We start from the raw sequence: 14,356 nt of genomic DNA on the forward strand, positions 1-14,356 counted from the left end.
TGATAATGATTGGAAGGTGTACATATCTGTCTGGCCGGTTTCATTAAAAAAAAAAGACCTCATAAGTTTTATTGTTTCAGTTTTGTCAGTTTATCAATAACAGTACAAAATTACGTTGTCAGTTTATTTTCGATTTGTGAGGTTGAGTTTCCCTATTGTCGAACATGTACGATAATATAATTCATTTATGTTTTCTTGCATTTATTTTTACTTTATTCCTGTCATGTAATGTTGTCATTTTAGCGGTATATTTAAAATTGCCATAAATGGTGAGGTTAAGCTAGCCACAAGGCTAGGTTCAACCCATCATTTTTTCGTAAATTGTCCTGTACCATGTCGGGAATATGTTCACATTATTATACATTATACCCAACAATTGTGATGACGAATTCCTTCCTTTGTTCTGGAACAATAGTATTGAAATAGCAATCTGTGATTTTACTATGTCTATAACTTCGATGAACCAAAACAAGTTAAATATCTAACTGTATTTAATTCAGATTGGCATCTTCTTCTTCGTCCATTGACATCCCATGATACCATACTGTTGTCATACGAGGACTAGTCTATTTACAAAAATTAAACCCAAATTAAACAAAATGTATATTTCTTTCTTATGTTCAATATAAAAATGTATATAATTTTAAATTGCAACTATCTATAGTTCCGTAACTTTCTATCCAGGCGTATAAACGAATGGTCGACAAGTGCGTATATTTTTGTTAAGGCAATATTCCTTGTATGTTTCAAACTGTCCTTCACTTTTGACAACGAGTACTTACATTTCCCCAAAGGAGTAGGTCCGGTAAGGACCGATTCTGGCCTAAAATTTCAGGTTCATCTGACGAAAGATTTTGACCACTTTTTAAACACTTAAGGGTCTATTTCATTTGAATCAATTAGTTAATGTGAAAGATTTTAACTGATTGAGTAATAAAAAATTTGTAAGGGTTCCGCGGAACCCAGTGTCTCGCCTACTTTTGCTGTAAATCACAGGCTCAACAAAAAATGAGGAAAAAAAAAAAAAAAAAAATTCCTCTTGATACTATCTTTTGATTGTAAGAAGCTTCTGTCCAAGTTTGGTAAAAATCTAGGATAGTTAATGAATCTAATTAATGTTTGAAAACTTAAACTGCCGACTGTATGTAATGTTAACTGGAAGAAAATCTAAGTCCATTTAAAAGTAAAATACAGAAAAAATGGAGTTATCTTTTTACAATATTTACTTCTGGATACTATCTTATGGTCATAAATTAGCTTCTGTCCAAGTTTGGTCCAAACCCAGGATAGTTTAAGAAAGTTATTAAAATTTTAAAAACTTTAACCACAGAGTGAATGTAATGTTTCCCCGCAGAAAAACTAAGTCCATTTAAAAGTAAAATACGGAAAAAATGGATTTATTTTTTTACAAAATTTACTTCTGGATACTATCTTATGATCATAAACAAGCTTCTGTCAAAATTTGGTTCAGACCAAGGATAGTTTAAGAAAGTTATTAAAATTCTAAAAACTTTAACCACAGAGTGAATGTAATGTTTCCCCGCAGAAAAACTAAGTCCATTTATAAGTAAAATACGGAAAAAATGGAATTTTATTTTTACAAAATTTACTTCCGGATACTATCTTATGATCATAAACAAGCTTCTGTCCAAGTTTGGTAGAAATCCAGTATAGTTTAAGAAAGTTATTAAAATTTCAAAAACTTTAACCACAGAGTGAATATTTGTGGACGCCGCCGACGACGACGCCGACGCCGACGGAAAGTAGGATCGCTTAGTCTCGCTTTTTCGACTAAAGTCGAAGGCTCGACAAAAACGATCCGATTGAAGCTCAAATATAAAAAATCTACCAAATATGCCGGAAAATAAGCACTTTTCATATGGTTTTTGTCAAAAATGAAAGTGGCCGCATCCGTGTTCATCCTTAACCTTTATATATGTTATGTCTTAACATAAAATGATTACACGAAATTGTCTAAAATTTAACTAAAATGATGAAATTGTGAAAATTTTAATAATTTAGTATGACTTAATGGTGGTAGTACCCGATATATGTGCACTGCAAATGTGTAAACAAATTTTTATTTTATCAAATCTTTGTTTTTTTTAATTAACTAGATTTTTGGAAATAATATTTTTTACACCAGAAATGTTTTTTTTGGGTTTTTTATGAACAAGCGTATGAGTGGTAACAACTAGTGTATCACTATCGGACACGCAAGACAGAGATGTATATTATACACCTGATAGTTCAAAATGGAAAGTTTCAAGTGATCGGTCTTGTATACTGATCAATACCCTCAGAAGTGAAAGGATGCATGAACTTGCAAGTCCGACAGGAAATCGCTTGAATGCATTAAAGTGTAACCTCACAATACATTTGGGAGTAATACCTTTAGCCATGCTGGTGATCAGACAAGCGAAGGTACGAATTCATTTAAATAAGTTTATTACATCAAACAATTAGGAACAAATTAGATTTTCGAAAACAATTTTCACGGAACACTTATTAATGCTCATGTAACAGTATGACTTTGAACTATGAATTTTTCACCAATATAAACAGTTAAAAACGACAGACCTTCGTTACTTAAAAAAAAAACATTTTCCGTATCAAGTAAGTTAGTCGGATAATAAAACAACCGTATGATTGACACGATATCGACACGCGATTATGACTTCATGAGGCTACTGTGGTTTTGGTCCGTTGTGGCTCATAGACGTATCGTGGTTAAAAACGGAAAGGATGGTCAAAATTGCGACACGCAGATAACTGATACTCTAAATCTAAAATTGATGGTGATCTCTTGTCTTGCAGAATAAAACTTTAATATCTATGAATTTGAGCATTTCTATACAGAATAGACATGTGCCTGTCCCAAGTCAGGAGCCTGTAATTCAGTAGTTGTCGTTTGTTAATGTGTTACATATTTGTTTTTCGTTCATTTTTTTTACATAAATAAGGCCGTTAGTTTTCTCGTTTGAATTGTTTTACATTGTCTTATCGGGGCCTTTTATAGCTGACTGTGCGGTATGGGCTTTGCTCATTGTTGAAGACCGTACGGTGGCCTATAGTTGTTAATGTTTGTGTCATTTTGGTCTTTTGTGGAAAGTTGTATCATTGGCAATCATACCACATCTTATTTTTATATAATATAAATTTTTGATTTTTTTCCGGAGTTTCCCTTTAATAAGCCTGTTTAAAGGTTTTGTTTGGTGCGAGTTTTGAGGTGAATACTGACATCTTTGTGCTTTGTAAAGAACATTACCATAAAAAAATGGATGTGAAATACCTGAACGAATAAGATGTATGCATCTGCTAATTGATATTTTATCGTGTGTTTTTCTATGTTGTGATGTTATGCTATTGTTTCAGAAAAAGGGAGAAGGTTTGGATTCATTAAAACGTTTAATCCCGCTGCAAATGTTTGCACCTGTCCTAAGTCAGGAATCTGATGTACAGTAGTTGTCGCTTGTTTATGTAATATATACGTGTTTCTCGTTTCTCGTTTTGTTTACATAGATTAGACCGTTGGTTTTCCCGTTTGAATGGTTTTACACTAGTAATTTTGGGGCCCTTTATAGCTTGTTGTTCGGTGTGAGCTAAGGCTCCGTGTTGAAGGTCGTACTTTAACCTATAATGGTTTACTTTTTAAATTGTTACTTGGATGGAGAGTTGTCTCATTGGCACTCACACCACATCTTCCTATATCTATGTTGAGTTATATTTCCGAATTAATATGTAATGCTTTCTTTGAAAGAAAAAAAATATTTTCGACTTGTCGCCAGAAAAATAGATTGTTTTTCGCCGAAGTCGAATAAAAAGGTTTGTCCGAAGAAAAAAATCAAAAGCCCCCTCCCCCCCCCCCCCCAAGAAAATCAAATGGTTGCTGCCTTATAGTTGATGTGTTGTCCTCGGTTTAAGTTTGTAGCCCAGATTTGTTTTCTCTCAGTCGATTTATTACTTTTGAACAGCGATATACTGTTGCCTTTATTTGTATCTTTCGCCTCTCTTGTACAGTTACTATAACAATAGGTCAATCACATTTGGTGCATGGTGTTTACGTGTCTGTATGGTAAGGACCATATAAAATTAACCTCATTTTCATGGTTCATTCATCGGTTTTTGTGGTTTAATATGCCAGTTTATCAGTAAATATAAGCGATATAGTCACTAAATTTCGTGCATATGAATCTAATGTTCAGTAGTTATCGTTTGTGGATGTGGTTCATAAGTGTTTCTCGTTTCTTGTTTTTACGTTTTCAAATTGTGACATGGATGGAAAGTATCTCATTAACACTCATACCACATTTTTCTTATACCTATATATGTTTGAATGATAGTTATGTGTATGGAATGATTGTAAGGAGTACATGCCTGTCTGGCATAGTTCATATGGCAGTGACTTAATCGTTATAGCTTATTGATAAGGTTAAGTTAATGAAATACTTGTGCTAAAATCTTCATACTACAGACTTTCAACATAAATTTAATCAAACATCAACTAACTCGTGATGGCGTCCGTAAAATTTACAAATGGATGATTTCAACTTCACCAATTCGAACTTTTGGTTTAATAGCATCCTTGTGAGCAGCAACCCTCTATCAAATAAATCATAATAGGAAATGCAGGCACGGATCGTATCAATTGGAAGATATATACCCCGTATGCAGGTGCTGCTGGAATGTTGCTACTTAGAAATGAAAAGATAACAATTGGAAAGCTGAAATCATTCCTTTTGTCGTAGAGTGTACCGAAATGTAATTTAGGCTAACACCTACATTATAACAACAGCTCAACATAACGCACCTTATAAATATTATTGACCTATAAACTATAAATTCTTTGGACTGGTTTAATATCTTCTGACGACCGAGAAGACAAACGGTCGTATCCGTGCAATGATATACATGTACAGTTGTTAAGGACGCGACATATTAGAAAAAAATGAAGACAGTGATTTCATTGTTTTGAGCTATCAGTAAACCTTGATTTGAGTCGTCTGGGTACTAGCGTTTTTTATTTGAATATGATTTATAGTTTTCAATACCTCCATCATAAAATCAGACATTTAAAGTAATTCATGCCAAAGATGATATTGTTGCAAAAGCGATCAATTATACATATTACTAGTATATGTTTATCCATTTATTTTAGCTACTAGCAATCAATATAATTATTTTTACATGTGTTCAGTCTGCAACAAAACCCAAACTGATCATAGTAGTAAGGCTCAAGACAGTTATCACTGTTAGTCAGTGCAGTATCTGGACAAACGCATTTGTAATCGTGATTACCAACAGCTTGACATTTGGCTGGTTCGTTACAAACGGAAGCCTTGGCACATGGATCAGGATACGTGACTGTACTTTGTGGTTGAATTGTTGTTGTTGTTGTTGGTTTGGCTGTTGAAAGCGATGTTCCTTGCTGTCCGGTTGAATGTTCACAAGTTGAACCATCGTATCCGTGTTCACACTGACAATTAAAGGAGTTTCCGTGTAACAAGCATGTTCCATGTTTACAGGGATTTGAGTCGCATGCGTTTATTTTTACTTCACAGTATGGTCCTGTGAACCCGATGACGCAGTTACATACATGACCAAGGATATTAGAGGAGCAAGAACCGCCATTTTTGCAAGGCGATGATGCGCAATTGTCTGTGTACTGGCACCTTTCTCCTGTAAATCCGATAGTGCATACACATTGAAAATCCTTCGACAATTCTAAGCACTTTCCTATAAAATATATAGTCAATAAAATGTTAGTACTCAAATAAATTTCCATAATTATCCAAATTAAGTAAAAATATTTATTTATTCAAACAGCAAAAAACAATCATGCACAATCTACAAATTCTAATAAAACCATCCATTAACCACCTAATGATTCTTCATTTAAATGGTCTGACGCGGTTTAAAGCACATACTGGTCTATGACAAATACTGCTGATTTCAATTAATAAAACTTATTCTTAAACTTTATTTATGAATGATGTTTATTTCTTAAGTGGCAGTATTCAACCAACAGTTGAAGTGTTACCTACGCTAGCTTCTAGAAGTAGGGAGTAATTTTAAGTTGCAAGTTACGAAGGAGTCTTTTATTTCTTGTTTAATACCCTATTTTAAATAATTGACCTTGAATGGGTACTTTTTGCTTATTAAAACTTTTTTGCATTTTCAAACTATAACGTATAAAGGGAAAGAAAAGACTGTAAACAGTGATAATGATAAGAAAATCAAATTTTTCAAAAAATTTCAAAGATTTTTACTTTTTCAAATTGCCTTTTCTACCCTTAAAACAAGAATTATCATTCCAAACAAAATGGCAAATTGAAAGAATTTGTCTTGTTTTGTTTCATAAAATAGATTAAAAAAAAAAAAAAAAAAAGGATTGGCCAACGTACTTTGTCATAGGAAGTGATAACTTCACTTTATTTCAAACAAAATATTTTCTGAAACTGACACTATCAAGAAGCTTCATATATGTTATAAACTCATTATAAGTAATACTAGTACATCAGACTTACCTCCGTTACTACAAGGGTTTTGTGAGCAAGGATGATCTACACTACCGTTGCTACCACAAACTTTACATTTCACTACAAGTAAAAGGCAAGCAAGTATTTACATACATATCTCATCGGTTGTTGTACATGTACTAGTTTGTATTCTTTCATTTAACAATGCGGTATACAAAAAAGTAATACAACCAGACGAATAACTTATTCAAATATCGGATATGTTCCTTACGTCAATTACTACAATCCCCTTTCCTTTCATGAATGTGACCTACCTAATTAGACTACTAGTATTTACCGGATTTGATATCACATAAGCAACACGACGGGTGCTACATGTGGAGCAGGATCTGCCTACCCTTCCGGAGCACCTGAGATCACCCCTAGTTTTTGGTGGGGTTCGTGTTGTTTATTCTTTGGGTTTCTATGTTGTGTCATGTGTACTCTTGTTTGTCTGTTTGTCTTTTTCATTTTTAACCATGGCGTTGTCCGTTTGTTTTATATTTATAAGTTTGACTGACCCTTTGGTATCTTTCGTCCCTCTTTTAGTCCGAATGATTATATGGTTTATTGGTAGATATTCTAAATGATTTAAAATTTAGTGTACCTTCTAAATGATCTAATCGATCTTGCACATCCTTGAACATTTTCAACAATTTATCCATTTTATCATTTAAATCTGGTGTGTTCTTTGACATATTATACACAGATATCTGAAAATACAAGAAATTGGGAGTTTATGGGGTATTACAATTACCATTGATATTCTTGTCTTCATAGGTTGGGTATTATATAACCTTTTTAATACCTACTTCCGTAAATCATAGATCACATGAATTTTTATGAAAACCAATTTGGCTTTGAAAATAATTATGTACCGTTGTAGATCATTTCAGTTATTCATTTCAGCATAATTTATGGAGTTTTTGTTTGCTAACTCAAGATATAATCAAAGGAGATATTTAATGTAATTCTAATATTTTTTCTAAGTTATGATTTTATCTCGATTTGTATTTTAGATTTCAGTTAAGTTTCTTATTTAATACTAATATAAGTATGAAAATCTCACAATCGTTGTGAACCACGACGGTACTTACTGCATCAGAAATGTTTTTCTGTATGTCTTGTATCAGGTCTTGGTTATCTTTAAGTTCCGCAGTTTCGATTTGAACATTGTGTTTCAGTGTTAACAGTTCGTGTTCTGTATTAGATATTCTGGAGTCAAACTGCTTCACAGCTTCTATTTCTTGTTTGATTGTACAAAATTCAGTTTCAAACGCTGGAAAAAAAACCACACAGACTTAAGATACTAAAATGATCGGATGATAGATTGCTTCATGCCGCTTTCACACTAAAATGCTCTATATGGCATCGAGTCTGACTTTATATGCGGTAAATATAAACCGATGTTATAAATTATATTAATAATAATTACGCCTAAAATAAATAGTATGCAGAGATTTAATAGCGCTGATCAGACAACTTTAGGTTTGTGCAACCATCGCAACCCTTGGAAACTGCATGCAGAAGTTCGTGTGTATAAGACAGTCGTTACATTCGATTTTTATCTCGAGCATATTCGATTTATAACAGGACATATATAATTAAGGTCTTTCCTCTAGGTGAGGAAAGACCTTATTGTTTTTCTTCCGTTTTTTCTTCCAACATTTTTTTTGCATGCCCCCCCCCCCCCCCCCCCCCCGTTTCTGTTGAAGTTATCAAGACCAAATATGGACCATAGATATACGTCATAATGAAGTATTACCAGATGAAGCTGTGTAGGATTTCATCACCCCCTTTAGAAGTTATCTCCTTTTATTGGTTTTTTTTCAACATGGTCCCCTTCCTTGTTTTTAAAGATATCATGACCTTATTTGTACAAAAGGTAGATCTCATCATGATGTATTACCATATGAGGCTGCATAGGATTTAATCATCCCCTTTGAGAGTTATATCCCCTTGAAACAATTTCTTTTAATTGCATTTTTCTCAAAAAGTAATAAAGATAGAATTTAATTGAAAAAGACAGCATGTACAAGAACAGATGGCAATGTTTATAATTAATAAATTATTAATTTGTTACTAACCCTTATAAAGAGTTATTTCCCTTTAGAAATTATAAACAATTTTTGAAAAATTCTATTTCGAGAACCGAAGGTCATAGAGACTTGGAATCAAAAATGAGGTCATTAAGTGTTAAAAGCGAAAAATTTCAAAAGGTATGCTTGTCGCATATCATACGAAAGGTCATTCAAAGTACATTGCAAAAACATCACTTTTACAGGAAAGACCTCTCAATTGCAATTGAGATACTAGTTTATTTATGTTAATTTTCAAAAAAAAAACTGAACTGAAGATAATTGTGCTGTGTCTATTCTGTTTTGTCCACTGTAATATAAAGCTAAAAATCAATATGTCCATGGTTTGCATGAATTATTACTAAAAATAACCGTTAGCAAAAATGTGAGCCATCCCATAAATTCTCAACCCAAACTTTTTTTCTATTAATTTACAATTTTTGTTTTTGTGAACATGTCAAATCCACAGTTGGATGATATCTGAGTCTAAGGAGTGGGCCGCCATGTTGACTTCAAAGATATGAGAATAATGCAATATAGACAAGACCTATCTCAAAACCCAGTCTGTTTTTACTGTTACCAAATTATTTTCGCGACGTTTGCGAGTACAAAAAAACACTCGTCACGAATAGTAATAATTTTAATAAATCGACACAAAATCAACTATACAAAGTATCCGTAAAATAAGTTGGTTTACAGTGTGATATCACATAAGTTAACTGAATTCCAAGGGTATTCTAGATCTAAGATATATATTCTTTTATTGTGGTAAATAACTATTATATCAAGGACGACTAGCTTTTAACAAAACGGCTAGAGTCTCGCTATATCATTGTTGAATCCTTTCAGACTATCAACTGTCAGCTTCAGTATCTATAAACAACACTGTCAAAAGACACAAATGCAAATAAACTTAACTTACAAGATGCAGTTATTGAGCACTTGGCTGTTCCACCATAATTTAATTCCAAAACGATTACAAGTAGTAAACAAATTATATGAAAGGTTTTCATGATAGCTGTTTACGATCAGACTTTAAGTGATAAGGTTTATCTAAGTGTATATAGGGCTACTAGATAAGAAATTAAATAATGTCACTTATCTAGATCTAAATCCATTCAACGAAAGGCAGTACAATAGTCATTTTGTGAAATTTTGAATTTTATGTCACATGCGTTTGAATATTCTCTGAATGATGAACAATTTTCTTATTTGATGTTGGTTGTAGGTAGGAGAAAATCCTTAAGATTTTGTTCTGAGAAGTCTTCTGCTTCCCTTTCACTTCTTCTAGTCAAAATTAATTTTTGATCCCCACCATTTTAATATGTTATTCGGTATATTACAAAAAAAGTATATCAAACAGTTATTGCGCTTTTTGGAACTCTCACTGTTAAACTGAAGATTTCTCTATGTTATCATTCTGAACATTGTTGTCCTGTGATTGTATTACCTGCATAACCAAAAAAGATATGTACTTTCTGATTTTTAGATAATGCTGTATATCCTCAATGTTGGCAAACAACTTATAGCAGTTAATCCCCCTTCCTTTTTCATATGCATAAATGTCAAGGTCAATGGTCAAGGTTATGTTCTTTATTTAAACCTCTGCTGGTTATCGTATATCATTTGGATTTTCTTTTCTAAACGATACAAGATACAAATGAATGCTTTTGTAATCACGAAGAAGTACCCCAATCAGTGGCATCAATGCGTGATTTCACATCCTTAAAAATCGTATAACAGATGTTATGGTCGGTTGAAAACAAAACTTTACGACAAAAGAGATGATTTCAGCTTTCCAATTGTGAACTTTCCATTTCTAAGTAGCAACATTCCAGCAGCACCTGCATACGGGGTATATATCTCCCAGATGATACGATATTCCCGTGCTTGCGTTTCCTATCATGATTACTTTTTATAGAGGACTGCTGCTCACAAGGAAGCTATTAAACCAAGAGTTCCAAATGGTGAAGTTGAAATCATCACTTCGTAAATTTTACGGACGCCATCACGAGTTGGTTGAATGTTATGGAATACCCGTTTCACAAATGATATCGGATATGTTCCTTACGTCGTAACTACAATCACCTACCGAATTAGACTATTTACCGGATTTGTAATCACATAAGCAACACGACGGGTGCCACATGTGGAGCAGGATCTGCTTACCCTTCCTGAGTTCACCTTCCTTTCGCACCTGAGATAATTCCTAGTTTTTGGTGGGGTTCGTGTTGTTTATTCTTTAGTTTTCTGTGTTGTGTCATGTGTACTATTGTTTGTCTGGTTGTATTTTTCATTTTTAGCCATAGCTTTGTCAGTTTATATTCGATTTATGAGTTTGACTGCCCCTCTGGTATCTTTCGTCCCTCTTTTATGTTTCATTTTTTGGAATATTTAGTACAATTTGACATTTGCCATAACTAATTTTACATTAGTCCATACTGTGTTAGTATGTTCACTGAAGAGATTTATCCTGCTGAACCGACTTTTAATAAAGCTTGTAATACCATTTATGAACACTGCCCTTTCATCTTGATATGTTTTTAACGGAAAGCTTAATGCCAAAATTTATGATAAGAGAGGGGATCATCCTATGCCCCCTTGTCACCACCTTATGTTGTTTATATATCCCAAAATTGTTCGATTCACTCTTGTATTTGATTTTAACGAATGAAATCTCTGTAGTAAAATAATATTACATCAGGGTTTTTGATATCACAAACTGGTTAAAACATTTACTAAATTTATATCATCTGTACTAGGACATCATATGTAAATATAAATCAGCATGCATACATATTATACGTTCAGGTATTCTACATCCAATCGTTTATGATAATATTCTACAAAAAGCAAAAACATGTCGGTATTCGCCTCAAATGCTAACTAACCCTTTAACAGACTTATTCAGAAGGGATACAGATATGATACTGTTATCAGATCATTTGAGATGGCAAATTTTTGGTATTTGTATTTATTCACTCATATGGTCTTAGCAACCATTAGTCCAAGTCACAATTTGTAAAAGTAAACCATTATAAGTCAAAGTACGGTCTTTAACGCGGAGCATTGGCTCACACCGAACAGCAAACTAAAAAGAGCCCTAAAATGACTAGTGTAACCATTCAAACGGAAAAAAACTAATCTATATATAAAACGAGAAACGAGAAAAACTTACTAACCACATAAACAAATGACAACCACTGATTATGGTGTACAGTAATAGAAAACAGAGATATTATTACAAACTAAATGATTTTGGTGTGTGAAAACGAGAACAGGAGTGACAATGTATAGGCATACTACAAGTAAACAATAATCAAAGCGGGTACACATAAAAAAAATGAGAGACGAGATATAACTTTAAACAAGTAAACATTAAATAACAAAAAAGCAATACAAATTGTATCAACAGTCAAATTACCACGAAAGTGCGATTTGAAAATACTCGCAGTTACTGAAAACTAGTTAAAAGCCAAAAACAATTAATAATAAAAAAAATCATACATGAGAGACTAAAATCAACTAAAACACATTCTTGCTAGGTATTTTGTATTTTACTGTCATGGACAGTCAATGAAGACATACTAGTTACTAGTGCATTGCCAAAAATAAAAGTATTCTTCTCATATATTTTATGATGGTATGCTAATTAACCCATAACGAGAGGTAAAATGCTAGATTTTTATATGATGAAGACAAAATCTTTCAATCAGTTTAATTGATCTCTAAAGCTGACATGTTAGTAACTGCTAGTAGTCTTTTGTTTATTTGTGTATCATTATCATTTTGCTTAAAAAAGGCAACAGTAGTATACCGCTGTTCAAAACTCATAAATCCATGGACAAAAAACAAAATCGGGGTAAAAAACTAAAACCGAGGGAAACGCATTAAATATAAGAGGAGAACAACGACACAACACTGAAATGTAACACACATAGAAACTGACAAAGCATCAGACAAAATCCCACGAGAATAATTTATTCTATTATATCTATTCTGGCACCGGAAAGATCAATCGGACTTCTTTTAAACTGAGTTCTACTGTGTCTTTGTTCATTCTACATTAGCTAGATTTATAGGGGAGGGTTGAGATTTCACTTAGCATATTAATAAACCCCGCCGCATGTTTGCGCATGTCCCAAATCAGGAGCTACTGACATTTGTTAAGTCTTGATCGGTTTATTGTCTCTTTGGCAATTCACCCATCATAGATACCAGCTAAGGTAATATATTCCTGCAGCAGGAAAGACTTAAAAATTCAAAGTTTGGTAAACTGTTAATTTATTATCTAATATGACTACACCAATGATATACATGCCAACACACTTGGCTGGTGATAGCCTCAAGGACTATAAACTCTTCCAGTAGTGTCATCGATCCAGTGGTTGTAAATAATCTCATCATAAATACCAGGATTGAAATATTAATTTTGCGCAAGACCCGCGTCTCGTCTTCAAAAAACACATCAGTGACCCGCGAATAAAAAAATATTAAAAAGGCCAATAAAACTCGAAGTTGAAGAGCATTGAGGACCCCAAATTCCTAAAAGTGTTGTCAAATACAACTTAGGTAATCTATTCCCGAGTTAGAAAAGCCTTAGTTTTTATAATTGTATAAACGTTTTGTAAACAAATAATTTATTATTATGACTATATCAGTGATAATTTATGTCGACACAGAAGTGCTGACAACTGGGCTGGTGATGCCCTCGAGGAACAAAAACTCTACCAGCAGTGTCATCGACCCAGTGGGTGTAAATAAACTCATCGTAGATACCAGGATTGAAATCTTGTTTTTGCGCCAGACACGTTTCCCAATTCCATTCTCAATTAATAGTTTCTTGCATGGATTTTACCAACGATGCCGTAGACCTCCATAAGTCTGACCACATTGCTTAATGAAACAACCACATCAAATAATGATGAAACAACATCGAGTAATGACAAAACCATATCAAGTAATGAGAAAACTATATTAAGTCAATTTCTGAATACGAAACCATATCGTGTAATATCGAAAGATAATTAAGTACTGACTATTCCATATTGAGTGATATCATCGCATCATTAATCAAGAAAAATATGCATGATAGGCAATGCAAGCTCTGGAATATCGTATCAGTTGGAAGATATAACAGGTCCGAGTACACAGTTATTTCGTAGTGCATTTAGACAATACAAGGAAATAAAAAAAAATCCCACATGCGCTTTCTCAATAATAGTTTTACAATGTGTTGTACTACTTTTGGGACAAATTATATCAAAATCATAGAAAACTTCATCAGCTCTAACTCAAAATATGGACAATTTTATGTAAAGGGGGTCTTGAAATCTTTTGACAGCTTCAGAGATGCTAATTTTTTACCTTTTTCAACTGAACCAAATTACTACTTTACATTATAATTCATGAATCAAATTTTTTACAGTGTAATTATACCCCCTCATTTCTTCTTGAGGCATAAAACATAAAGAAATAAATTTTAAAGGTGTATAAAAAAAAATTGACAAGTAACACACTTTGTCCACACTAGGGACTATATTCGTGGACAACGAAAATCAAGGGACGATAACTGTGTACTCGGACCAACAGGCGCTGATCAAATGTTTCTACATACAAATGGAAAGTTCAAAATGGGAAAGCTGAAATCTATCTCTTTTGTTGTCAAGATTTGTTCTCACCCTAACGTCATTTTCAATTTCTTTAGGTGTAAGTCAAGATATGAGGCAGATTATCTGTTGTATCGTTTGTTTACAGATT

General features: G+C 33.2%; 1 protein-coding gene across 1 annotated transcript; it reads right to left on the reverse strand.

Annotated features, from left to right (window-relative positions):
- Window positions 1-5,087: 5,087 nt before the first annotated feature.
- LOC134705425 (neurogenic locus notch homolog protein 2-like) lies at window positions 5,088-9,664 on the reverse strand. The gene is made up of 5 exons (XM_063564153.1): window positions 9,519-9,664; window positions 7,616-7,797; window positions 7,126-7,231; window positions 6,528-6,599; window positions 5,088-5,736 (listed from the first exon to the last, which is right to left on the reverse strand). The coding sequence occupies exons 1-5, from the start codon at window positions 9,607-9,609 to the stop codon at window positions 5,162-5,164; spliced, it is 1,026 nt and encodes a 341-aa protein (XP_063420223.1). The 5' UTR covers window positions 9,610-9,664; the 3' UTR covers window positions 5,088-5,161.
- Between the last annotated feature and the right edge of the window lie 4,692 nt (window positions 9,665-14,356).

This window comes from Mytilus trossulus, chromosome 2 (genome assembly GCF_036588685.1).
Source record: "Mytilus trossulus isolate FHL-02 chromosome 2, PNRI_Mtr1.1.1.hap1, whole genome shotgun sequence".
NCBI lineage: Eukaryota > Metazoa > Mollusca > Bivalvia > Mytilida > Mytilidae > Mytilus > Mytilus trossulus.

Bases quoted from the DNA above. Each gene is read 5' to 3' on its own strand.
- LOC134705425 (XM_063564153.1), bottom strand. From the start codon at position 9,609: ATGAAAACCTTTCATATAATTTGTTTACTACTTGTAATCGTTTTGGAA. The intron at 7,798-9,518 runs GTAAGTTAAGTT...TTTTTTTTCCAG, and splicing joins GTGCTCAATAACTGCATCTT to CGTTTGAAACTGAATTTTGT. The intron at 5,737-6,527 runs GTAAGTCTGATG...TATATTTTATAG, and splicing joins AAACCCTTGTAGTAACGGAG to GAAAGTGCTTAGAATTGTCG.